Raw genomic sequence first — 25840 nt, forward strand, 5'->3', positions numbered from 1 at the left:
AGTGGAAATTGGGGCATTTAATGTGAATAAATTCTAAAGACTGAAATTAGGAAAATGAGTCAAAAGGTCAATTTAATGGTTTAAGGGCTAATTCTGTTTGTAACTGCTAGATATTCTTAACCAATCTGAAATATTTCCTTTGACAATTTTCCCATTTATCTGCTTAGGATTCCTTATATCAGCTCATCCCACCCTACCATCCTACACTCCTGAGATTAAATGATGAGGGTCAGCTTGATACATTCAGTTCCACAGAACAGGAGCAGGATGATCTAAGTATCCAATTTGCTTGTGATAAGGTAGGGAAAAAACCACCCTTTCTTTTCTACATTGAATTTACACTATGATAAAGGAGGCAGAAAGACAGCAAATTTGAGTGAAATGTTTACATTTATATTGAAATATGCACTAAAACAGAATGAGATCTACTAGTTAATGAAACTTTGCCAAAGCACAATCACAAACTTCCATGGGGGAGGGAGGGTCCCATCAGCTAGCAGCAGTGATCCCCAAGCAGGAACACCAAGGAGAAGCCTGGGAGACCCCACTCCAAAAAGCCTCCTTTCGAGAGACCCCCAACTCACTTCTCCCACATGCACCCACAGAGATTTAGGAGCATGGACATGCTCCACATTTTCAAATATTTTTAGTTTCTGCTTCACCGCAATAAATATAAAATTGGCAATGCTCATACACCACAGCACAAACAGCATTTCAGGCTTTAGCATACACCTGTAAACAGTGACTAGGTTAAAAAAAAATGAAAAAGAAAGCTGGAATTTTAACAACAAGAGAGAATTCTTAAGAGCAGGGCATAAGCTACTCAAGATTTGTTTTGCTGGGTTAAGGTTTTTGACAAAAGATTTAGGTTGAGGCAGATACCCTCAACAGTCCAAATAGACCCAAGATAGTAGCCAGAGCACTGCCCATGGCAGTCTATTGTGGGCAGCAAAACAACAGGCCCTACGTCACCCCTGGCAGTGCATCTTCCACCTGCCACATTCCAGATGTGACCACAGAAATCTTTATAGTGCCATCACCAGCTGCCACCTAGTGTAGCAGAAATGGGGGGGGGGGGGGGGCAAAGGAATTAAAATTTGCTGGGAAAGGAACAGAATACCTCTGCTAGCTGCCTGGAAAGTTGGCCCCTTAATCACAATGACAACTAGGACATTTCACTTGGACAATGCATTCAATTTATATATACGTATGTATATACATAAATCCAAAGATTAAGCATTAAGTTCTGCCACTGTAGCAAACTGGGATGTTAATCAAAGAAAAAAAGAGATGAACATTTTTTGCCTACAGCAGTGTAAAGAAAATTGGCAACTAAGGAAAGCAGACTCAATATCTGAACATCAGCAATGGGGCAGACTTTTACTTAAAAGGACAGTGGTTCAAATACTATTGCTGGATAGCTCTGGTAGAAAATGTAGTAACATCTGAGGTTTATACATATAAGCAAAGGAGCTGAGGTCAATTCACAAAGCAATATTAATCCTTAGTTAAGGGAAGCTCAAAGCCTGTGCTGCCGAAATAACCTAATTGGTGTTTGGACCATACTCCCACCCTCTGACAAACAGAAGATCTGGATAGGAACCTGTCTTTTTACATACAAAATCGTGGCTTCATTAATTCCTCTCCTAGGAACTATAACTCAGCTAACGGGACAAAAAAAATCTGTCTTGAAATATTCAAGAACCTGGGCTACTAAAAATAAAAAGGAAATTTTAATACAGTAAAAAGTTAGTAAACATGTATTTTCTGTTGTTAATGAAGACATGATACATTTTTAAAAAGTATGTATTTTTGGTTAAAAGACAAAAAACAAAAACAAAAATAATTCCTAAAAAGAGGCTTAACAAGAAAACAAATCCACCCAGGTTCTATCCCTCTTAATGAGAAGAGGCTCTCAGCACGAGTCAGCAACCCCCTCCAACACACAAAAAGCACTGCTGTTGGCCTTGCGAGCAAAACATAAGACATATGCCTTAGTTATTAAACTTGAACGTTAAGCAGACTTATTACAGAGCACATCTGGATGGGTTACTTCAATACCCACCTGGTCCAGTTGAAAACACTTTGTTTGCAGATCCAGTTTGTACATATTTCATAGGTATATTGAACAATAAACCATCTATTGTCCCTTATTTTTAAATGGCAGTTCTTGTAGCTCAAACCATTAAGATTATAAAGAGCTGTCTTCCAGAAATTTTCAGATGAAGACACATTAAGGAGAAATCTTGGAAATTAAACAAACCTAGTTCTTTTTTACTAACTGGTGGGATTGAGCAGAATGTCTTATCCTGAAGAGCAGCTTCACTTGTTTCCCCATAAGAAAAGGCCAAATTTTTCTAGACTGATATAATTTAAAAACTAAGCCAATAAAAAAATAAAATATACACCTTAAGATACTAGAAAACTTGAAATAATGTCAGGGCTTATGGAATGGGAAATAAGAGTTCTGATTTTTTCCCCCCAAAAAAGGAATCTGTAACAGGTTTTAAAGGCAAAACAAAATAAAGCAGACTCTGAATGTGGCTAGCACTACAGACTCTAGAGCACACAACATCACACAAGAATGAATCACACATCAGTAATAACATGAGAGTAACTGGCTGGAGACTTACACTTCCAGCAACAGAGCTCCTCGGTCAAAAATGTGTTAAAAGCTTGTAATGTCAACAAGGACCAAAAAAAAAATAGGGCGGAAAGGCTGCATGCATGGGTCTATTATAGACATGATATTCAGCAGCATAAAAATAATACCCTCCATAGAGACCCCCAAATGGGGCAAAACCGATTTTTCACTGCTAAGCCTGGGAAAGACTAAGAGAGTGGAACAAATTCACTTGTAACTATAGCATCTCCCACATTTGAATGACAAGTATGTCCAATCTGATGCTGTATGTTAAAACACTGAGAATACATATAAGTAAAGCAAAATAAAAACAAAAGGCTACATTAACAACCTTCAAACCTTGGGAAAAAACAACAGCAACATGTTTTAAAGCAAAGTAGGTGTGATTCTGATCATTATTATATACGACATAATCCATAGAAAGGCCAAGAAAAGAATCTTCATTTTGTTCAGTACTTAGGCTTGATGTTGTCCTAGGAAAAACAGTGATACTTCAACGAATGTCACACATAGAACTAAAAAGTCCCCTTCTGGTTTCAAATGAATTTAAACAACAATCTTCCTTGGCTAATTTTTCTCCTGTGTCAAACAAAACCTTCTATGTACAGAACCAATTTAAATCCCTCCTCCCCTTCAAACACTAGATATGAACATCCAGGAACATTCTACAATGCAAAGTGCCTTAAGAAAGAGAAGGATTCTGTAGTGCCAGTGACATAACTGATCTGAGGGAGCTGGGATGCTATTAACACTGATGGGAGCCAGTCAGGCAATGGTGGTTTGTTTCTCCTCAGGTGTTTCCTCCAACAACTGCATGATCAGTTCATGTAGGGGTTTGCATATCTTTGCGTAGCCCCCTCCTGTAAGATGCAAAAAATCAAACATGTCGTGGCAGGAGATGGCACCGTCCGAGTGCACGAAGCCCCCATCTATATCCAGGAGCTGAACATTGGCAAGCTTCGGTAGGGAAGCCTTGAGAAGTTGGTTCACCTTGGCATTCTTTTGCCTCAAAGGATTGGGCTTCTCACCTCGAGGTAACAAACCCTGGGGAAGAGCAGAGAACATAAGATGAGAAGCCACTTGCATTTCTCTACTTACGTATTTGTGATTTCAGGCACTCCCAGAACACCCACCCCATTTGGCGCTTTTTACACCTTTGATTTCTGGAACACTGGACTAGATTGTTTTTAGTAAAAGTTCTCTGACCATTCCTTCTAATCATGAGTTCCTCTTCCTCCTCTTGTCCCTGAATTGTTGGTGCTCGTCAGGGTCTTCTCCTTGGTCCACGGCTCTTCCTCCTCTAAACACCAGCCCAGATCTAGTCCTGAAGCTTCAGAACTACATACTGAGTATGGGCTACAGAACCAAACCTGAATGTTCCTGAGGCACTCCCAACTTAACATGTCCAAAAGCCATTCATCATCTTCCCCCTTCTCCTTCAACTCTGCTCTGTCTACATTCTATCAACTGGTCATTCCAACATCCCGAGTCGCTCATTCCATATATTCTAGCTATCATTAAATCACTCAGCTTTTGCATCCTATTTTTCTATTCCACTTTTTTCTCCATTCTGATGATATACACTACTATGGCTAGGGAACTTATCACACCAGTCACCTCAATTAATGTAATATCTCCTATCTTCCTACTTCCAATGTTATCTTCCCTTCACATTCTTAACATAGTCGCTAGAATAATCTAGCTCAAATACACAGCTTTTTATTAATGCCACATGGAACCTACAATACTGCACATAAGAAACAGAGCTCAAATAAATGCTGTCTTGATGAATCAAGACACATAACATTTGGTATGTAAAAACAGAGATGTGTACTAAGTTCATTTAAAAAAATTTTTTAAACTTTTCTATTTATTTTAAGTGTGTTTTTCCAGGACCCATCAGCTCCAAGTCAAGTAGTTGTTTCAAGCTAGTTGTGGAGGGCGCAGCTCACAGTGGCCCATGCGGGAATCGAACCAGCAACCTACGAGCACTGCGCTCTAACCAACTGAGCTAACCGGCCATCCCTTAACTTTCATTCTTACTTTTCAGGTAAATCAGATGTAGATAAAAGCCTGGTCTCATATGGTAAGAGCAAGGTTTTAACATCTCAAACTAGAAATGGCCTTTACAGACAATCAAACCTATTATTATAATAAAATGATTCAGATATCCTGATGTTTTAGTTGATTTATAGCTGATGTCACATACTCAGTTATAGTTATTTAGGCCAAAATTTTGCCATCCATTTCTGCTACAGAGTATGGGTAGGAGGTCTTATTTCACAAAAATAGATTTTCTGTGGATATTCTATTTTAAAAAATGTATGTTTTTATGCCCAAAGTACTTGTTTTAAATTTTTTCAGCAAAATATTGGGGCCTTGATTATAATTTATTGTGATTGTTTAGTCCCAAAAGAGAATTATGACTCCTTCTATCCTTGTTAAGTGCCTCAAAAATGTCCCAGATGAGGTTACCTTAAACCCTAGCTTACATGACTGTGACAAGTATAAAGCTCTACACCTCACAGTTAACAAAGAGCAGCCCTCAGTGCTGACACAGCAGTCTGGGTGAGCTAGAATGAGCAATCAGGAAGAATGGCCAGTGAGCAATACATACAGAGGGTGCCAAAAAAAATGTATACACATTTTAAGAAAGGAAAAAAATGTACTAAAATTTAGTACAATGAATGACACTAGTATTTGATTAACGCCATCTTTTGAGCAAACATACTACACATTGCTACACAATTCAACTTTGAAAACTAATACATAGATAGCATTTCTTAAAATGTGTATACGTTTTTTTGGTACCCCCGGTATTTCGTTCTGACTTTCAAAGAATGCCACAGTGTCAAAGCCGTAAAGAATGATTAAGCCGCAGGAACAGGGCACCACACCTATTGGGATTTTCTTTCTCTCTCTTCTTTTTTTTTTTTAAAGATTTTATTGCGGATGGGGAACAGGACTTTATTGGGGAACAGTGTGTACTTCCAGGGCGTTTTTTCCAAGTCAAGTTGTTGTCCTTTCAATCTTAGTTGTGGAGGGTGCCATTCAGATTCAAGTTGTTGTCCTTTCAGTCTTAGTTGTGGAGGGCGCAGCTCAGCTCCAGGTCCAGTTGCCGTTGCTAGTTGCAGGGGGCGCAGCCCACCATCCCTTGCGGGACTCGAAGAGTTGAACTGGCAACCTTGTGGTTGACAGCTCACTGGCCCATGTGGGAATCGAACCAGCAGCCTTCGGCATTAGGAGCATGGAGCTCCAATGGCTTGAGCCACCAGACCAGCCCCAGGATTTTCAAGCAAGGATGAGAAAGCAACTTATGTATTCGCATGTATTTTCCTAAATATATGAGTACCAAAGGTATGCCATATGATTTCCCCCTATAATGATTAGTAATTGCTAAAATATTATGTTGAGAAAAGAAAAATATTATGCTCCTAATCCCTTTACCATTTAACAACTATTTTAATTGTTGCCTTTCTAATTGCATACTTTAGAATAATTCTAAATAAAATATACATACTGTTTGGTATTGCAGTTTTTCACTCACATACATCATCAATCGTTTTCACCCAGTTCTCATAATTGTCCTATGATCAGTGCTATTACAGTCAATGACTTGTGCAAATCATTTCCCCCTTGGGTTGATTATTTAGGTCATTGCCAATGGTTGAGTGTAGGTAGAACCACTGTATGTCAAATTTAAAAGTGTAGATGAAACAAAGAATATTTATGGAGGATTTATTCAGCAACTTTCAAGCAACACATCTGTCCTAAGCAACTACTGTGCACCAGGCACTGTACTGCAGAGGTGAACTCTTAACCACAATGTAATCCTTTCTGGAATAAGGCAAGATATAAACAAGTAAATTAAATTAAATTAAATACCATATTTAAAAAAAAATGACGTGGCTCCTCAGTATCTATAAGGTAAAATCCAAGCTCCTAACATGGCATTCAAATTTCCACATGACCCAGCTGTGGCCTCTTTCTCCTCACCATCCCAGTCTCAAACTTTATTCAGTGACAACCCTAAAATTCTTCTAGCACTTTTGTTCACTAACCCAACGAACACATATATGTATAAGCCTTTGATCATTTTCTGTTTTTCCTCTGTAATGCCTTCTCTTCCTTCCTATCCTCATTTGTCTGGAGACCAACTAATTCTTTAAAAGTAAACTCAGATATCAAATATACCCTGGTCTCCCTTCCTCCCATTCAGCATACGGTATAATAATTCTCTCTTGAGGCTGCTGTGTCCATCCACTAGACTGAGCTCCTTGAGAGGGACTATGCCTTTTTATTTTTGTATACACAAGGACCTAGGATAGTTAGTAGCTTCTGCACAGTAATTTTCACGTTTGTGGAGTAAATTACTACCTTCTTAACACTAATTAAAGAACTGAACACATATCAGATTTTGCTAAAACACATTTTTAATTGGACTAAGAATATCTACAGGTAAACATTTACACTGAAATAGACGGCTGTTTATCTCTGAGATAATGAAGACTCAGCGCTTTAACTCTACAAAGGATAGCAATTTTTGTTACGGGTAAGACTATAATGTACTCATTTTCTTGGTGACAGAATCTCTGATGTATTAGAGAATTTAGAGATTCTAATAAATATACCACCTTTAACATATTAACAGTGGAACAGAACAACGTATCTAAGCTAATCCAAACTGAGATCTAATAAAAAGAGACACAAGACTAGGACAAGTCTCTTATGAAGTTTTAAAAATTATCAGAAGACAGTAAAATAAATAAATAAATAAGGCCACCTGAGACAACAAAGAGGATTTCCACTTTTAAACAAGGATGAGCAGATGAAAGATGACCCCACAGCTGGTCTGGGAAATGAGACCAGTAAGGTAATGGGATATATCAGAGAGTAGTGTCTCAGGAGTAGCATAAACTGCTTCCACCTAAAGATTCTTTATACTAATGAAGGATCATATTTCTAAAAGATTCCTCAGTTGACCTAATGGCATCCAGGTCTCCACCCACCCAAGATTACATACCAATACAATGATTTTGGCCTGTGGCTGCCTTGTGTTGATAAGTTGTACAATGGCCTCGATTCCACCTGCTACTTCTTCTGCCGTATTTTCATGGTTGTTTGTTCCTACCCAGACAACAATGACCTATAATTTAGGAAAGGAAAAAAGGGGGGGGGGGGAGATAAATACCCAGGAATAAAGGAGATTCTCAAATGGTACTGGACAACTTCAACTGAGCAGCCACCGTAAAACATTGATTCATGCCTCATATGTATCAGGATATACTCCAAGAAGATTAATACTTAAGTGGTAAAACTGTACTAGAAGGAAATAAGAGAATTCTTTTACCATTGTGGAGTTGGTAGCTAATCTCTTAAAATCCAAAATTATACAAAAAAGATAATAAATTCAATGTATAAAAATAAAACCTGCATGTCAAAATAATTAAAGTGAAATCTAAGAAACCTGGGGGAAAATGTTTGCTACCCATATCAAAAAGTCTCCCTCACTAGAAGTACCTTCTAGAAAAAAAATAACAAAAGTACCCAAGGTTGTGTAATGGGTATAAATACACTGTTGCACTCAACAAAAAGAGTCACTAGGGTGGAGGCTGGATACATTTTTAACAGGTTTTTTCTTTTAAAAAATTACGTTTACAAAATGGCTATCATCTAGAGACATACATTTTGCTATGACTGAACAAAGTAACTTTCCATCCTGTCACAAAAGAGAGGAACATGGATGTGTTTTTCTGTTGCAAAGGCAAAGAATAAAATATAACTAAAGCAACTGTTACCAGTGGCTCAGTTTTGTCTTTTTCTTTGTTTGGGATTGAAAAATAAAATTATATTCAGGACGTCTATAATGTGATAAGATAGTCGGTACATATTTATTGCGAACCTTTGTTCACATCTGCTTCAAATTTTCTTCAGAAGAACTTGGAGGTTTTGATTACCAAATTTGTTTATATGGTTAAATAGATCCAAAATTACTTCCTGAAGTGGATCATGGCCCACCTCTGCGCAGTTTCCCCCTCATACTGCCTCAGGTTCACAGAACAGCGTACCTCATTAGCATCACATCTCTTCCTACAGCTGAAGAAGACAAGTATAACAACTACAAATACCACCTAAGCAAGCAGTACACTGATATCTTAATTACATGTGTATTTGGAATGTTCTTAAGCAGTGACAATATTATTTATCTTAAAAGGGGCACGAAGCAAAGAACAATAATGAAATAAGCTTTAAAGAGGCAATTTTTTAAAAATATCAGTTTCAGACAATTTAACTATCTGAAAAAGACTCAAGATTAATGATATTTTTAAAAAAATAAGCTGCATTTTACCTTAGGTTTAATGTTCTCCAGTTCTCCATTCTTTAGTCTCCACAAAACATGTCTTGTTGTATCTCCCCCAATTCCAAAATTCAGTGCATGGAGTGGGGAAAAAAGCTCTCGCCATATCTAAAAAGAGAAACACTTGATTTACTTAAGCTAAAATTAATGGGAAATGAAAATCTCTCAATTGCAATGTGTTGTAAGACATCTGAAATAACACTTTCCATTTCCTGTATTCAAACATAACACTGCAAAATGGTGTGCTACTCACAATTTGAAGGGCTTTGAAGATGCCATTGTATAACTCAGCTCTTCATGAAGCATTATGTCTCAAGAACTGAGTTGCAACTCAACCTGATGCCCCTTAAGACGTAGTAACATTTATAATTAAGTTGCCAACTCAATAAACTCTTCTTTCCCTTTATTCAACCATTTAAAGGAATACGGTGAAGTAGAAACACGAGATGAAGAAATTTAGGGTGCTGGAGCCAAAAAGAAATAAAACTATCTTTCCTTTTAAATTTCCCTTGGAAGAATGCCTAAATTTAGAAAAAGATTTGGAACAGCTCACTACTAAAATATATAAAACAAGAAAATCGTAAAACACAAATAGTAAGAATTCAAAATTATGACTAGGACAAATATAATGTGAAGCTTCTCGGAAGCCAAGGCAAAAAAAGGTTTAGTTATAAACAATGGTAATTTTTTAAATCTCATCATGCTTAATGGCACAAAGTATTCCATTACGTAGGTCTGATTTCCCTTATACTCTGAATTAGAGCTTCTCTAAAGTATCATGCCTACGCCTATAGGTTCAGCTCAGAACAAAAGTCTGCTAGTGATGAATATCACATCTACATTAGCAGGTAAGAGCCGCCCCCACCATCCCTTCCTTCCATCTTTACCTCATATTGCTGCATTAACTGCACCATGGAGTCCCCCACAAACAGTACATCAGGTTCTTTGTCCTTACAGTCGAGGACAAATCTGTTGTGCTGGTTTGAAGAAGAAGGAAAAATTAGAAACTGGCATTTCTTTCCCTGTGACACTTCTTGGCCTAGCCAGAACAGTTGTCCAACTAGTTATTCTGTTGTTAAACATTCTATTTGGTCAGTCCCTAAAGTTGCTTCCTCTTGATTTGCAATTAAAGCTAGAACTTTTTTCCCTCCCTTACCATATGATCAATTCTAGGATGCTCAAGAAAACTGGAATTTTACTGAAACCAGAAGAGAAAAATACATTTAACATGTTTTTTTAAAAACGTATCTTTTCCTCAAACTTTTAAAAGGAAAATTTCAGATATACATACAGAAAAGTTGAAGTAATACAATGAACACCTGTACATCCTCCATCTATAGTCAACAATAACATTTTCCCATATTTGCTTTATCTTTGTGTGTGTCTGTTGAACCATTTGCAGGTAAGCTACAAACATTGTGAGTCTTCGCCCTTAAACATTTCAGTATGCATCTCCTAAGTGTAAGGACAGTCTCCTGTAAAGCCACAAAACTACTATTACATGTAAGAAAATGAACGATAATCCCATAATACCTAATATTTAATCCACATTCAATCTTTCCATTTGTTCCAAGAGTTGGAGAAAGTATTATATCTGTTTCTTCTATCCAATCAAGAAGTATGTATTTTATTTGGACGTTTTTAATACGCCTTTGAAAATGTCTGTTAACTCCAAATGCGAGACACTGGCAAACTAGGACCCCAGCCTTTCTCAGTCTAATCCAAGTTCAGAAGCAGTAGTGACTTAGTCCGGGAATGCTTCTCTTTGCTCTAAAGGCACAAGACACTTTCTAAAATGGATTTCACCTGTCAATGCTAAAGGACATAGTTTAAATTTTTATATTCATTCCAGCAACAAATATACACGATGCTTTCTTTAGGCAACAGGTCTCTAAACCAGTCCTATAGAAAGGTCCAAATGCTGTTTCTTTTTCTCAAACTATATTCAATTATGCTCCCCTAGGAATTAAGGTTGAGTTACTACTTATCTGCTGATAATACCAATGGCAGATGACACTATGGTGCGACTGAGATAATCATCTGCTATAGGTGAAAATACAAAAATATTTCTGGAAATAATTTGACAATTTGTTGAAACAGTTCCTCTCTTAAGGTGACGGGATTTGGATAGCTTTTTCTTTATTCTCATGTCCATGTCTTGCGTAAATAAATTTTTTTAAAAATTACTATTGTTTCAATAAGTAATTTTAAACTGAAGGGGTAAGATGAGCAAGAATAAAACTTTAGCTAGCAAGCAGGCGCACTTTTACATCACTCTCGACTGTGTGCACTATGTATAACACCAACTACCTTTCAATACGTAAAATAGCTCGTGTTTATACAATGTCCTGGAATTTAGGCTCTGTTATTCCAACAGGTCTAATATTCTACTTTTTTTTTTTTTTTTAAGTATAAGAGTAGTTGCAGGGAAGTTTGGAAAACATGCAAAAGATCAAAACAAAACCCCTATAATTCTACCATCTTAACTCAGTAACTACCGTGTTTTCCCGAAAATAAGACCTAGATGGACCATAAGCTCTAATGTGTCTTTTGGAGCAAAAATTAATATAAGACCCGGTATTATATTATATTATATTATATTATATTATATTATATTATACCCGGTCTTATAATAAAATTAGACTGGGTCTTATATTAATTTTTACTCCAAAAGATGCATTAGAGCTGATGGTCCGGCTAGGTCTTATTTTCAGGGAAACATGGTACTTCCTTCTGGCAGTGGTTTGAAGACAGAAAAACCTATGTTCAAATCTAGCTTGTCTACTTTTTAGTCCAGTGACCTTAAGCAAGTACATAATCTTAGTCTTTTTTCCCACAAGTGCTGGCAACTATGTTTTAGAGCTGTGAAGATGAGAGTTCTATGAAAGGGGCCCAGTTTTTGGCTGGCACCCAGTAGGTTCTCAATAAAGAGGAGCCACTGTAACTGCACTTAACATTACACTAGAAGTATTTTTCTACTATGTTTCCCTGAAAAAAAGACCTAGCCAGACTATCAGCTCTAATGTGCCTTTTGGAGCAAAAATTAATATAAGACCCGGTCTTATTTTAATATAAGACTGGGAATATAATATAATATAAATATAAATATAATAAATATAATTTAATTAATATAATACAGTGGTAACTCGGTTTTCAAACGAAATCTATTCCAGAAGACCATTCGAGTTCTGAATCGTTCGAAAACAGCCAACACCTCGGCCTCAGGATCTTGCACTCAGCGGAAGCCACGTGACATGTTCAACTTCCAAGGCGTGTTCGAAAACTGAAGCATTTACTTCCAGGTTTACGGCGTTCGTAAACCAAAATGTTCCTCAACGGAGACATTCGAAAACTGAGGTACTGATGTACTGGGTGTTATATTAATTTTTGCTCCAAAAGACGCATTAGAGCTGATGATCCGGCTAGGTCTTATTTTCCGGGAAACAGGGTATGTACTTGGAGCTATATGATTTTCAGAACCATAATTTTTAATGGCCACATAATATCCTACTGAATGCATCCACTGACATACCCATTTTTTTTTTAGCTCCTTTTCCTACTGATAGACTTACCAGTCGCCTCCTATTTACTATGATGAAGAAGTTTACACACATTTTTTACATTTGGGGAATTCTTAAGTCAAAGGAGATTAGTATTTTCATGGATCTTGGATATATTTCCAAATTCTTAACAAAAGGGCTACATCTATCCTGACTCCAGTAACGTATCGGAACTAGTTTTACCACACTCGCACCTGCACTGGATATTAGTATTTTTCTCTCCCTCCTTTCTCTTCTCATTGTTTAAATCTGTACTTTTTGTAAACAAAAAGTCAAACACTTCCTGTCATGTTTATTGAGATACTTACCTAGTGGTATCTTAAGGATATTTTTATTGATAACATAACAAAAAACATCAATGCTTCATCTTTAATATTTACTGCTGGTATTTTCCTGCCCTAAGCCTTCTTTTTCTGCCCTAAGCTTCTTTTTCTGGTTAATGTTTTGATATGATTTATACTAAATTTATCTATAGTCAAGTCTTTCAATGTCACCCTTAAAAACCTTTTATTATGGAAAATATCAAACATACAAAAAGAAAAGAGAACACAAGAACCTCCATCATCAGCTACAGCAACCATCTTATTGCCACTATTATTTCAGTCATTCCCCAAACTACTGTGCCACCCATCCTCAGACTATTTTGAAGATAACTGAGGATACAGCATTTTATACATAAATATTTTAGTATGTACCTCTTAAAAGTTTACAAAAACGACCACAATACCAATTTTACTTCTCCAAATTAATAGTAATTCTTAAATATCAACAAATAACCAGTGTTCAATGTCATAAAATTTTTTTTTTTAGTTTTTTTAAAAAATCAGAATCCAAACGATTTGTTTCTTAAGTCACTTTTAATCTACAAGTTCCCCCTCCGTCTGTCACCATCTCCCAACCTTACTCTCTAAGAAATGTGATTGCTGACCTATAGAACCTCCTATAGTCTGGATTTTGTTCTTTGCATTCTTGTGGTGGTGGTGAACGTGTGTTCCAGGTATTTCCTGATATGTGGTAGTCTACATTAGGGTTTGATATTTTGGCAATACTTCATGGGTAAATCACTTCAATACTTGTTTTAATCACGGTTTTTTTCTTTTGATGTTTCAAAATAACTTTAGATTTACTGAAGAGTTGCAAATATAGTAGAGTATTCCCACATACCCATCACTCAGTTTCCTACAATGTTAACATCTTACATAAGCGTGGTACGTTTGTCAAAACTAAAAAATTAAGATTGGCAAATATTATCAACTAAAGCAGACTTTATTCAGGTCTCACCAATTTTTCCACTAATGTCTGTTTCCTATTTCCAGAACCAATCCAGGTATCACATCACATTTAGTCTACATGTCTCCTTAGTCTCTTAATACAGGACAGTTTCTTGGTCTTTCCTTGTCTTTCATGACTTTGACATGTTGTGGTCAGGTGTTTTGCAGAATGTCCCTCAATTTGGGTTTGTCTAATGTTTTCTCATGAGTAGCCTGAAGTTATGGGTTTTTTTTCTGAAGACTATCACAGAGGTGATGGCCCACGTTGTATCCTATCGGGGGGGACATGACACCAACATGACTTATTTCTGGTGATGTCAACATCAATCACTTGGTTAAGGTGGTGTGTGACATTTCTGCACAACAAAGTTACTATTTTTCTTTCCATACTCTATTTGTTAGAAGTGAGACACTAAATCCAGCCCACACTAAAGGTGGGGGTGAGGGGAAATTAAGTTCCACCTCCTGGAGAGAAGGGTATTAAAAGATAAGTGGTCATATATTAAAACCACCAAAGACATTTATAGGGCAATACTTTGAGGCAAATATACTGTTTGTCTTTAAAGTTGTGTCCACTAATTTTAGTATTCATCAATGGATACTGCCTACAGTAATTATTACTATGGTGTTCTAATCATGATTTTCTTTTCCCTCCTTCCTTCTACATTAATTAAAATTATTCTGTAAAGATTTGGCCTGTCTCCCCTACTTATTTATTTATCCAATCATTTATAGCAAAATGCATTAATGATTTATTTTATTGTTATAAACCAATAATATTGTCATTTATTAAGTTGCTCAAATTTTCCAGCTTTGCACTTTGGGTATTCTTTCAGATTGGCTCCAAGCAGTCAGTCAGTATCTTCGATGAGCTAAGCCAGTATCACATGTCTTCTGTGAAGCACTGAGGATACATCGTATCAGTGGTATTCCTGTCATCCATTTATTTCCTTTTCTTTTTTGAGTACTTCCTTGCTTTCTTGCACTATGAGATCCTCCAGGCTCATCTTTTATTTCCTTTGTTCCAGTTGTAGAATCAATCATTTCTCCAAGAAGCCCTAATTCCTTTCATTGGAGAACTGTATTTAAAAACCAAGTTCTGTGTGTATAATATATTTTAATATTTAGGAAAGTTAGTCCTTCCATATTATGTTTTTAAAAAATTTTAATATTCACATACTTTTTTTTCTTCCTTGACTAAAATTTTTTTCCAGTAATTGCTAATTATTTAAAGCCTGCTAATTTATGCCGGGAACAGCAAAGGCATCGAGTTTTAGTTACTACTTTTAATAAAGTTATAAATAATCTAAATGTCCATCAATGAAAAAATGGACAAATCCATTGTGGTATTTTCATACAGAGCAAAGGAATACTATTTAAATAGAGAAATAAATAAACTATAGCTACACTTTTAACATGCATGATATACCGCAGAAAAACACATTCAAAGAGATACTATTTATATAAAGTTTAAAAACATGCAAGAAATACTGTTATTTTTTTTTTTTAATTTTCATAGAAGTAACATTGGTTAATAATACTATATAAGTTCCAGGTGTACAATATTATAATTTGGTAACTCTATACACTACAAAGTGCTCACCATCAAAAGACATTACATACAATATGTACATATATGAAAAAACAAAGATTTAGGATACTGGTTTGGGGGTGGGAAAGTAAAAAATGGAAAAAAAGGTGATCAATGAAGGGTATACAGAGAACAACTATTCTAATAGCAATGTTTCATTTTTTTAGGATGAGTGGCAAATACACTGATGCTCAAAATATTTAATATTTTTTAAAGATATAAACAAACGAGGAAGATTAAATAAAAATAACCAAATAGTTGATTCATATGAGAACTGCTGGGGGAAAAAACCTACTACCACTCAAAATAGCTAATTGATAGACTGAGTTTTAAGCCTGGGAAGACAAAGACATAAAGAATACTATTACAGGGGCCGGCCCGGTGGCTCAGGCGGTTAGAGCTCCGTGCTCCTAACTCCGAAGGCTGCCGGTTCGATTCCCACATGGGCCAGTGGGCTCTCAACCACAAGGTTGCCAGTTCAATTCCTCGAGTCCCGCAAGGGATGGTGGGCTCTGCCCCCTGCAACTAAAAAATTGAACATGGCACCTTGAGCTGAGCTGCCGCTGAGCTCCCGGATGGCTCAGTTGGTTGGAGCGCGTCCTCTCAACCACAAGGTTGCCGGTTCGACTCCCGCAAGGGATGGTGGGCTGTGCCCCCTGCAACTAGCAACGGCAACTGGACCTGGAGCTGAGCTGCGCCCTCCACAACTAAGACTGAAAAAACAACAACTTGAAGCCGAACAGAACCCTCCACAACTAAGATTGAAAGGACAACAATTTGACCATTGTTCCCCAATAAAGTCCTGTTCCCCTTCCCCAATAAAATCTTTAAAAAAAAAAAAAAAAAAAAAAAAGAATACTATTACACCTATAAAGAGTATAAAGAGAATCACTAAATTCTAAAACATGAAATTGGGGACTTAAAATCATACTGACTTGTTACTTCAGAGAGGTAATATGGGTGGAAACAGATAAAGGTTAAATATAATAATTGTCAATTGATGATAAGTTTATTAAAAGAAAGCTAAGAATATTGCAGAAAATAAAGTGCTAAAAAAACAATCCGACATATCAAGAAGACAAAGGGCCCAGCTAACAGGGATTCCTACTTGCTCAACCTGGGACAATTTAACTTGAGCTTCAAAATTACAGTGGCTTATAACTCGCTGAATCAAATAAGAACCCATGGGTCCATACTATAAAAAAAAAAATAAGTGGGCCGGCCCGGTGGCTCAGGTGGTTGGAGCACCATGCTCCTAACGCCAAGGTTGCCGGTTTGATTCCCACATGGGCCAGTGAGCTGCGCCCTCTACAACTAAGATTGTGAACAACGGCTCTCCCTGGAGCTGGGCTGCCGTGAGCATCTGGAGGCCAGTGTGAGGGGCCAGCAGCCAGTGTGGGCTGCTGTGTGCTACTGTGGGCTACCGTATGCCGCCATGAGCGGCTGGTGGCCAGTGTGAGTGACTGGCAGTTATCAAGAGTGGCCAACCGGTGACCAACTGCCTGGGGGGAGGGGGGGCAACGCTCATAATACCAGCATGGGCCAGGGAGCTGTGTCCTACACAACCAGACTGAGAAACAACGGCTTGAACTGGAGTGGGGAATGTGAAAGAAAGGGGGGGAGTAAGAATTGGTTTAGGCCAATACCATCTTGCCAAGTGATCAAACCTAATGCAACAGGTGCTCAAATACCGTCGTTTTGTTCACTGTTGTTTTGCTGTAATGTTGATATGCTGCAGAGCTTAACTCTTGTTTATATCAATTGGCCTATATACATTAAAGCAATTGTCACAACAGGTGAAAACTTGGACTACCATTGGATTTTTCTTAATTTTCATCATTTTGAATTGTGTGCACTACCATTGCTACATCAGTTTGATATCAGTGTTGAAAAATTATCAGTTATATTTGCTGTTTGTAATCTATTTGTAGCTTAGGATTTAAATGGATTTAATCCATTTTTAAAGCTGAGTGAATTTTTCTGAATAGGAACAACTATCTGCAATATGAGTTTTCATAGTGATTAAAACAATTAGAACGTTCATCACTAGTAGTTGAGAGCACATGTTCATATAGGAATATAAAAATCAATGAATATTTGGTAAATTCCAACAGGCTTTTACCATGAATGCAATTTTGTGTTGAACAATTAATAATTAATAATTAAAATATAATTTTGGATAATATCAACTTGTTAACAATAAAGTGACAAAAGCTCAAAAAAAAATTAGCCTATAAAGTTGATTTCATTATACATCATTTTGCTTAAAGTCACAGAACCTATTGACGATAAGTGAGGACTCACTGTATCACCAATGAGACAAACCAACATCATGTGTCTTCTATGTGATGCACTGAGGACATCACTTTATTGATATTACTGCCAAAAATGCATATTTTAAATCTTGATTATGAGGGAAAAGATAAAGTCAAATTGAGGGACTCTACAAAATGAATGGCCTATACTGTTCCAAACTGTCAATGTCATGAAAAACAAAGTCTAAGACATGTTTCAGATTATAGGAGAATACAGAGATATGACAAATAAATGCAATGTGTGATTCTAGACTGGGAATAAAATTAATATAAAGAACATTATTAGGACAACTGGAGAAGTATGAATGTAGTTTCTGAATTAGTAACAGTATAATATCAAGGTTAAATTGCCTGAATAACAATACTATAGTTATGTAAGAAAATGTCATTGTACTTAGAAAACACTGAAATATTCAGAGGTGAAGGGGCATGATGACTGCAACTTCCTCTCAAATGGTTCAGAAAAAAAAAGTATTTGAAACGTATGCAAACAGGTATAAACACAATAATTAGGCAGATGTGGTAAAATATTAAGAACTGGCAAGTCTCAATAAAGGATATAGGGAGTTCTTTCTAAAATTTCCGGAATGTTTCAGGTATAAAACAAATAAGTCATGGGGATATAATGCACAGCATAGGGAATATAGTCAATAATATTGTGATAGCGTGGTAGTGTCAGATGGTTGCCGGACTTACGGTGATCACTTCTTTAGGTATATAGACGTTGAATAATGTGGTATACACCCGAATAATACTGTATGTTAGCTATATTTTAATAAAAACCTTTTAAACAATTTCAAAGGCTTAAAAAATACTGTAGAGACATTGTTATCTTCAAAAATTAACAGAGGGCAATTACCATGCTTTCAAACTATTCTTCAGTTCCAATGTCAGATAGTGACTAGGCCTGATATTTCTTTTTCTTTCTTTTTTTAAAATTTCTTTTATTGGGGAATATTGGGGAACAGTGTGTTTTTTCCAGGGCCCATAAGCTCCAATTCGTTGTCCTTCAATCTAGTTGTGGAGGACGCAGCTCAGCTCCAAGTCCAGTCTCTGTTTTCAATCTTTAGTTGCAGGGGGCACAGCCCACCATCCCATGTGGGAATTGAACTGGCAACCTTGTTAAGAGCTCGCGTTCTAACCAACTGAGCCATCCACCTGCCCCAGGCATGGTATTTCTAACATTAGAGTTTTATTTACAATAATAAATTCTTGTTGACCAATAAAAATACTCCTTTGCTCAAAAGTCTCTCAAAAATTGAAGAGACTCATCTCATGTGAATAACACACATGCACTTCCTTTTACCTGAGACATCCATCTGTCATCTCCTTGAATATCTTCTGCTGCATGTGGAATGGCTGCTGGGTTTGAGTCTCCTTGGCTCATTCTACACCTGAGGAAAAAAATGTCTATGTCATGTTTCATTTATTAACAGGAATGTTTATTTGTTACCACTTAAATACTGTATGTCAGGTTTTAAATAATAATTTAAGTTGCATTGTGGTCTTGCCCAGAAACAAAATGGACTTGATTTTCAGCAGAGATGAGTTCCAGGATACAAATGCTTAAGTCTCATAAATACCTAGCATCACTAAACTTCCAGACAGGGTTGAATATCATTTAGGAACAGTGCATTTTATTTTAAAAATCTACTCCAAGTATATACTTTACATCTATATTAAATTTTCACAATTACATATTACTGTATTACTGTAACTTCCAAATGACACAAGGAATCAGACACTTACAGTTCAATGAAATCTACATTACAGCCTTTAAGGCTGCTAGAGTTACACACTTAAGAATTACTACAGCAATGATTAGAATCCACTGGTTACTATCATCACACAAATACTATACTACATACTAAGATAAAATTAGTCATAGCTTTGGCCCTGGTTTTGACAAATGTTTACTAGGTATTTTTATTTTTGACAAGTCTCCACTAAGAAAATTTTATTAACGATAAGTCCAAATATGGCATCTGATAGTGCAAAAGAAGGAATAAGTCAAATTCAGAAAATTAGAAATGCTAATCTTCTAGAAAGACAAATAAGAAACCAGGCTGTTTTCATCCAACTCTAGAGAATACATACTAGAGGCATTAGGCTCAAGAGATCACTTGGCAAATGCAAAGGATGATGAAAAAGAAAAATCTAGGGCTTTGTGTCTTATAGAAAAGGAGGCCATACTCTTGGAAAGAGGATTGAGTTTCAACACTAATTATGCAAACGAAGCAGCTCAGTTCTAAATGACACTAGGTCTAAAAAAAAAAAATTAGGCTCAGGTTTAGGCCCAAATCTGACTGAAGATGTAAAATACCATCTACACCCTGTGTATATATTTCTTTAGGTTAGTAAAATTTGCAACTGTCAGAAACTTATAGCGATGAAGGATCATATGTTCTATATTTTATACATACTACCTCCAATCCTTACAAAAGCACTGCAAAGTGAGGAAGAGAAGGATCGGACAACTTAGGTAACTTGCACAGTGAGTGTCGGACCCCAATCACTTCACATCTAGCCCACTGGTCACAAACCAGTTCACGATGACTCCCTAAAGGGGGCCTTATATCATCCTAACCGTATCATCTAAAAGACATTTAGGGAGCTAAAAACATCAACGTAAAATATAAGAATCAGGAAGAACTGCAAAAGGAATTTGTATAGTTCCAAACAGAGTACGCATGGTATTTGCTTGGGCTTTCCCTGTCTAAGAAAGGTATGGAAAAATTAAAAGATGCATAAAGGAAAAAGAAAAATGATTAAAGGGGTTAAAATAAACAGCCACATAGAATTGGTTAATTTGAGGGTTTTGCTTTTGTTTTTAAACTCATAAAATATTCTATACTTTCTATATAAAAGCGTCTTTGGGTCTAAGTTCAATTTTAGATTTCAGTCTGGCTGTTCAGATTAAATATGACATGATACTTACTAATAGTTTTGATTTAAAAAGTACCTTTCTTCTCTGCTGATCAAAAGCTCTATTGGCCTTATGACAGACAAGGGGTAATCAACTTTTCCCACTTTATGGATTTCAAAATTAAATAAACAATGTAAAGAAATATTAACAACAAACAGCTCCATTTTCCACTAATTGAAAAAGCCTATTTCCTAACTTTTTAAATAGATTTAAGAAACCATTTCATTAGTTTGTTCTCATTTATTTTCCCACCTGGGTATTCTGAGGCAAAAGTTAACTAACACAGAATTAATTGAGAGTATAATTGAGAGATCACGACTGAAAAGGAGAAAAATAACCTGTCCTACTCTCACTATATGATTATGTAATTGAAACTATTTTTACTGGGGATTGTTTAAAGAATAAGAGTGATACACTGTGAATATGAGGTACCTTCATAATAATATGTACTCAAACACATCCCTCACCACTTAACAGACAAAATGTAGGCCCTTAAGTTCACTTCAGTTCTTGTGATACTATGTCCCGATCTTGTTGAAAAACTTAAAAAGAATTTTGCTGCCTGGAGGGTGTCTAAATGAAAGGAGCCGAGATGGCGAGAAATTGAAAACCTGTCATACTATAAATAGTTGGGACAAAATGGATGTTTGTAATCTGTATAAAAACTGGTTGGGGAAGTGGAAGACACAGACATAAACAGTTGTTCAAGTATTCAAACATTACTAAGAAGGGATATGAGGCTTATTCTGCATGTTCTCCAAGAGGAAGACAGGGCTAATGAAGAGAATATACAGTGACACAAATTTCTAACAATTATGACTACAAAATGACATGGCCTGTCTCTCAAGGTAGATTCCTCCAACAGAGATTCAAAGACAGGCTAGGTGAACACCTAATGGGAAAGCATAAAGTGAACTAAAGCATGTGTCTAAAGATTGGTTCAGATTAGTGGGGTCCAAACATTTTTGAATGTTTTAGATCTTGAAATGCACCCTAATATATGTATTTATTCATTTATAAATTAAATATGTGAATTATTGCTAATCTGTATATTATATTGTTAATTATATTAATTTATATATTGTAACATATACATACGTACATTAGTAAGGTTTATTTTTTTCCTTTTTTACATTAAAAAATAAATGTAAAAAGAAATTCTAAATTTTCCCTGAGTTACAATGGATCATCTTATGCATCCCCAGTGGAGCACATACTCTACTTTACACAACCAATGGTCTATATAAACTACAAGATCTCTTTAGAGCTATGATTCAATTTACAGACAGGGATTTTCAGAGTTCTCCCAACAAGTAAACGACTGATCCAAAATAATAACTGCAATTAAGATTTATTAAGAATTTACTATTTACAAGATACTGTGCTAGGAGCTTTGTTATTGAAATAAAACTAAGCCTCAGTTTTAGGGAACATACTCCATGATAGGGAGAGCTGGGATTTGAACTCTGTGGCCCAGTTAAAAGGGATTCCCACTTGCTCAACCTGGGACAATTTAATTTGAGCTTCAAAATTACAGTGGCTTATAACCCACTGAATAAAATAAGAACCCATGGGTCCATACTATAAAAAATAAGTAAGAATTGGTTTAGGCCTATACCATCTTAACCAAGTGATCAAAGCTAATGCAGCAGATGCTCAAATAATGTCGTTTTGTTCACTGTTGTTTTGCTGTAATACTGGTATGCTGCAGAGCTTAACTCTTGTTTATATCAATTGGCCTATAGTACATGTCATCTGGGTGATATTCCTCCAAAGCCTATAACTCTTGAACAAAGGACATTAGGCTCTATACAGAAAACAGTATATAAAACAATGATAAATCCTAATTTACTAAGTTAACTTACAACTTCTATTACTACTTCCCTAATTTAATGGCATTCTGATACCCTGAGAAAAATACTTTCATCTTGGTCCTAAATTTTTTCATGGGCAAAATGAAAAAGCTATCTGGACAGAGAAACTGAGGAACAAAGTGTCACTTATCTGAGGCTACCAGGCAGGTAGAGGCTGGGAGAATATCACATAATAGTCCCAATTAGCTAGTTTTTTTTTAAACTATGTATACAAGGTCATCCATCCATCCTACCTCTACAAGGTAAAGTATCGAAGCAAAAATTTGTTTCTTTGTGCCTTCAGACACTTGGATTTTGTATTATTTTGCCAAATCAAAATCTTACATTACAAAGTAGCTTTCAGTTTTACAGATGGCTATGGCTTGGTAACATTTTTAAACAGCAAGTAAAGAAAAACTGAGCCACAAACCTATGCAGTCTCTTTAAGGACCAGGTTGGAAATGTACAACCTAAGAAACTATGCATTTAGAGGATTCAAATAATTTGGGAATTAGATAAAGTAAACTGTTGTATTCTTTACAATAAAAATGAAGAATGAATGAGAGAACAGCCTGTGGGTAGGTCACAAAAATCTGAGGATTTTGGGTTTCTTGCCTCAGGAAGAAAGAAATGTTGTAACATAGTGGTATTCAGAATGGTGAAGCGATAATCAGTAACACCAAAAAAGTACCAACAGGGAGGGATTTGACTATCTCATCTTTCTGATTCATAATAATCTCCTGCGTGCAGCATTAACTTCTCAGATCACAAACAGCAGGTTCAGTTAGAAAAACTCAGCCAAATAGAGGTAAATGCCCAAAGAATACAAGTTTCGTTAACTGATAAGGAAAGACTTTATGCCAAGGAAGCTTTAATTATCCATTAAGATAAGTTCCCTGGGAAGATAAGAGATCGGCACAGCATTTCCCAATTTTCCTGCATTTTCTATCTTCTCTACTTAACTTTGACTATGACAGCAAGACAGCAGAATTTCCAGATGCTTATACCAGCATGGTGGAGTGGGTCTAATCAGAAACCAGTACCAACAACAAAGAACTATAATATTTTCAAGTGGAGCTGGATGTTTCTTTAGTTTAAGCAGGAAACAGAGAGGGAAAGTTGCATTAAGAATTAAAAGATTTAGAATGTTTCCACTTTGACCTAAAACTCTTCATTTTGTCTCAGAGGCAGTTGGTAGGGTTATTCGGAAGGGGAGGCGGGCTTCATCCTGAATACCCTGACTCACTGGGCTGGTGGGTGGTTCCCTGGGGTGCCAGCACATCCATAATTTATTATCAAATGCCCAAAACAACAAATTAAAGCACATTGATTTTGTACTCCTCCCCTGCTCCCCCACAAGGAGGCAACCTTTGTATCAGAACAATGTGCCCAGAAGAAGAATCTAAACACACAGGCATATCCAAGGCAAAGGCTATTCAAATATTCGGGGTAGACAATCCTGTGTTTTCTCCTCCTTTCTCCACAGCTTTACCTCCCCTCCCCCAATTTAAAGTTGTACAAAATGAGGTCCCAAGATGGGTTTAAGTGGTCTTCCCTTTCTCCGTGGGTAAGCTCTAAAAGGAGGCCAGAGCTTCAAGTGTTTGCTTTTCTTAAGGTTTACATATAAATTATGAAAAGCAACGCTGGCCTTGGAGCTATGGAAAACAGTACAGCGAGTCACCCACCATAGGCCAGAAGGTCCTAATCTGGTAAATGGGCCCGGACCAGGTAAAAAGCACCTAAGAAAACCTATCCACTGGCAGGTTTAACTAGCTCGTTGACGATGGGCAAATCACCAGCCTCGCTGGGCCCCATCTCTAAAATGAGGTGCTGGACTGGATAGGCCTTTAAGAATAATCCCTTCTGAGTCGTGATAGTCCATGCATTTTTCAAATATACTAGAGGAGAAAATGGAAAAGTTTCTAAAGAGTTGAAATTTTTCAACAAAAGGGGGAGGAAAAGTACTCAGTCAAAAAACAACTGAGAAATTGGGTTGGGCCGGCGTTAAAGGACTCAGACAAGAGGAAAGGGGAGAGGCGGATCAGAGGTGCAGCGTCAGGAACGGAGGGAAAGGCACGGCAACAGCTGAGACTGGAGACAGAAGAGTTGCTACAAATGGTGCTGACAGCGGCGAACCATCGGCCGAAGGGAGCTGGGGTGCAAGGAGGCCTCCTGCAGGAGGTGGACGGGGAAAGGCGGTGCGCCCCGCCAGTGTATTCCTCCACGGATAAAGGCGAGGTGGAGGAGGCAGCCAGAGGCAGAGAGTCCACAGGTTTGAGGGTGGGTGCCGGGGAAAGGCTCTAGGGGGCCGACGAGCTGCCGAAGGTCCAGGGCCAGCGCCGGCCACTGGGAAATCAACGCCGCACCCGCGCAAAAGGCGGGCGCGCGCGCGGCCCCCCAAGGGTCGGCGGGGAGGAAGGGCCCAGGAGAGTGGGGGAGGGGAGGTCGCGGGCCTCTCACAATAACCAATCGCAGCCCCCTCCAACCCCAAGCTCTAAGCCACAGGCTCCCCACGACCCTGGATGTACTCACTCAGACAGAGGGTCCTGCGGGCCCCAAGCGGCTGCGGCGTCGGCGGGTGGCGCGTCTGTCGCTCGCTCAGTCCCGGCGGCCCGGCTCTGGCGCGTCCCTCCTCGGGCCCCAACACCAGCAGCAGCACCCCCACTTCCGGTACTCCTGCCACTCAGGCAAATGGCTTCCGGAAGTTCCGCCCCATCCTGCTTGGCCTTAGCTTGGCTCCCCACTGCCCACTTTCCCTCTCTGCCGGCGCTCGCTGCTGCCGCCCAGGTGGCCTGCCACGCCCCACGAGGATCTCCGCTTTGTTCTCTGCCCTGCCTTCCTTTTGCATGTAGGCTGCGCGACTTGGGCCTTTATCTTTCCTCCAGCTGCATCCCTGAATCCTGCGTTAATGTCACCGCGGTGTGGATATGGCATTCTGGACAATGTGGCGTGACCTCATACTGACGCCATTCCCTTTCCATCCAGCCAACCTGGCTTCCTTCTCCACCCCATGGAATAAATCAGATTGCTGCAAGTGGAGGGAAGTAGGGCCCCAAGGTTAATGAGGTAGTTCCCTACATTTACAAGTGAAATTTCTGTATGGATCTCGGGGTACTGCCTCTTAAGGTGACACCAAAGGGAGCTAGGTAGTCAGTCTTTTCCTTAATACATCCAGTTTAGGAGAAGACATACACAAAGTCAATAATGAAAAGAATATATGATTAAATGCTATATAAATGCAGTACCTGTAAGAGCAGTGAGGAGGGGCGAAAGGTGTATGCAGGCTGTAATAAGGAAACATTTGTGGAGCAGTGCTCTGAGC

At 37.7% G+C, this 25840-nt stretch overlaps 1 protein-coding gene across 1 annotated transcript; it reads right to left on the reverse strand.

Moving 5' to 3' along the window:
• Positions 1-371: 371 nt before the first annotated feature.
• PAFAH1B2 (platelet activating factor acetylhydrolase 1b catalytic subunit 2) lies at positions 372-25606 on the reverse strand. The gene is made up of 6 exons (XM_019713627.3): positions 25051-25606; positions 19046-19133; positions 9890-9979; positions 8994-9110; positions 7668-7790; positions 372-3688 (listed from the first exon to the last, which is right to left on the reverse strand). The coding sequence occupies exons 2-6, from the start codon at positions 19124-19126 to the stop codon at positions 3410-3412; spliced, it is 690 nt and encodes a 229-aa protein (XP_019569186.1). The 5' UTR covers positions 19127-19133; positions 25051-25606; the 3' UTR covers positions 372-3409.
• Between the last annotated feature and the right edge of the window lie 234 nt (positions 25607-25840).

The sequence above is a fragment of the Rhinolophus sinicus genome, chromosome 14 (genome assembly GCF_057876585.1).
Source record: "Rhinolophus sinicus isolate RSI-liver-muscle chromosome 14, RSI-T2T, whole genome shotgun sequence".
NCBI lineage: Eukaryota > Metazoa > Chordata > Mammalia > Chiroptera > Rhinolophidae > Rhinolophus > Rhinolophus sinicus.

Coding starts and splice junctions, on each gene's coding strand:
- PAFAH1B2 (XM_019713627.3), bottom strand. CDS start 19,126: ATGAGCCAAGGAGACTCAAACCCAGCAGCCATTCCACATGCAGCAGAA. Junction 9,980..19,045: donor ATGACAGATGGATGTCTCAG/GTAAAAGGAAGT, acceptor TCTTCAAACCAG/CACAACAGATTTGTCCTCGA. Junction 9,111..9,889: donor AGTTAATGCAGCAATATGAG/GTAAAGATGGAA, acceptor TTCTCTTTTTAG/ATATGGCGAGAGCTTTTTTC.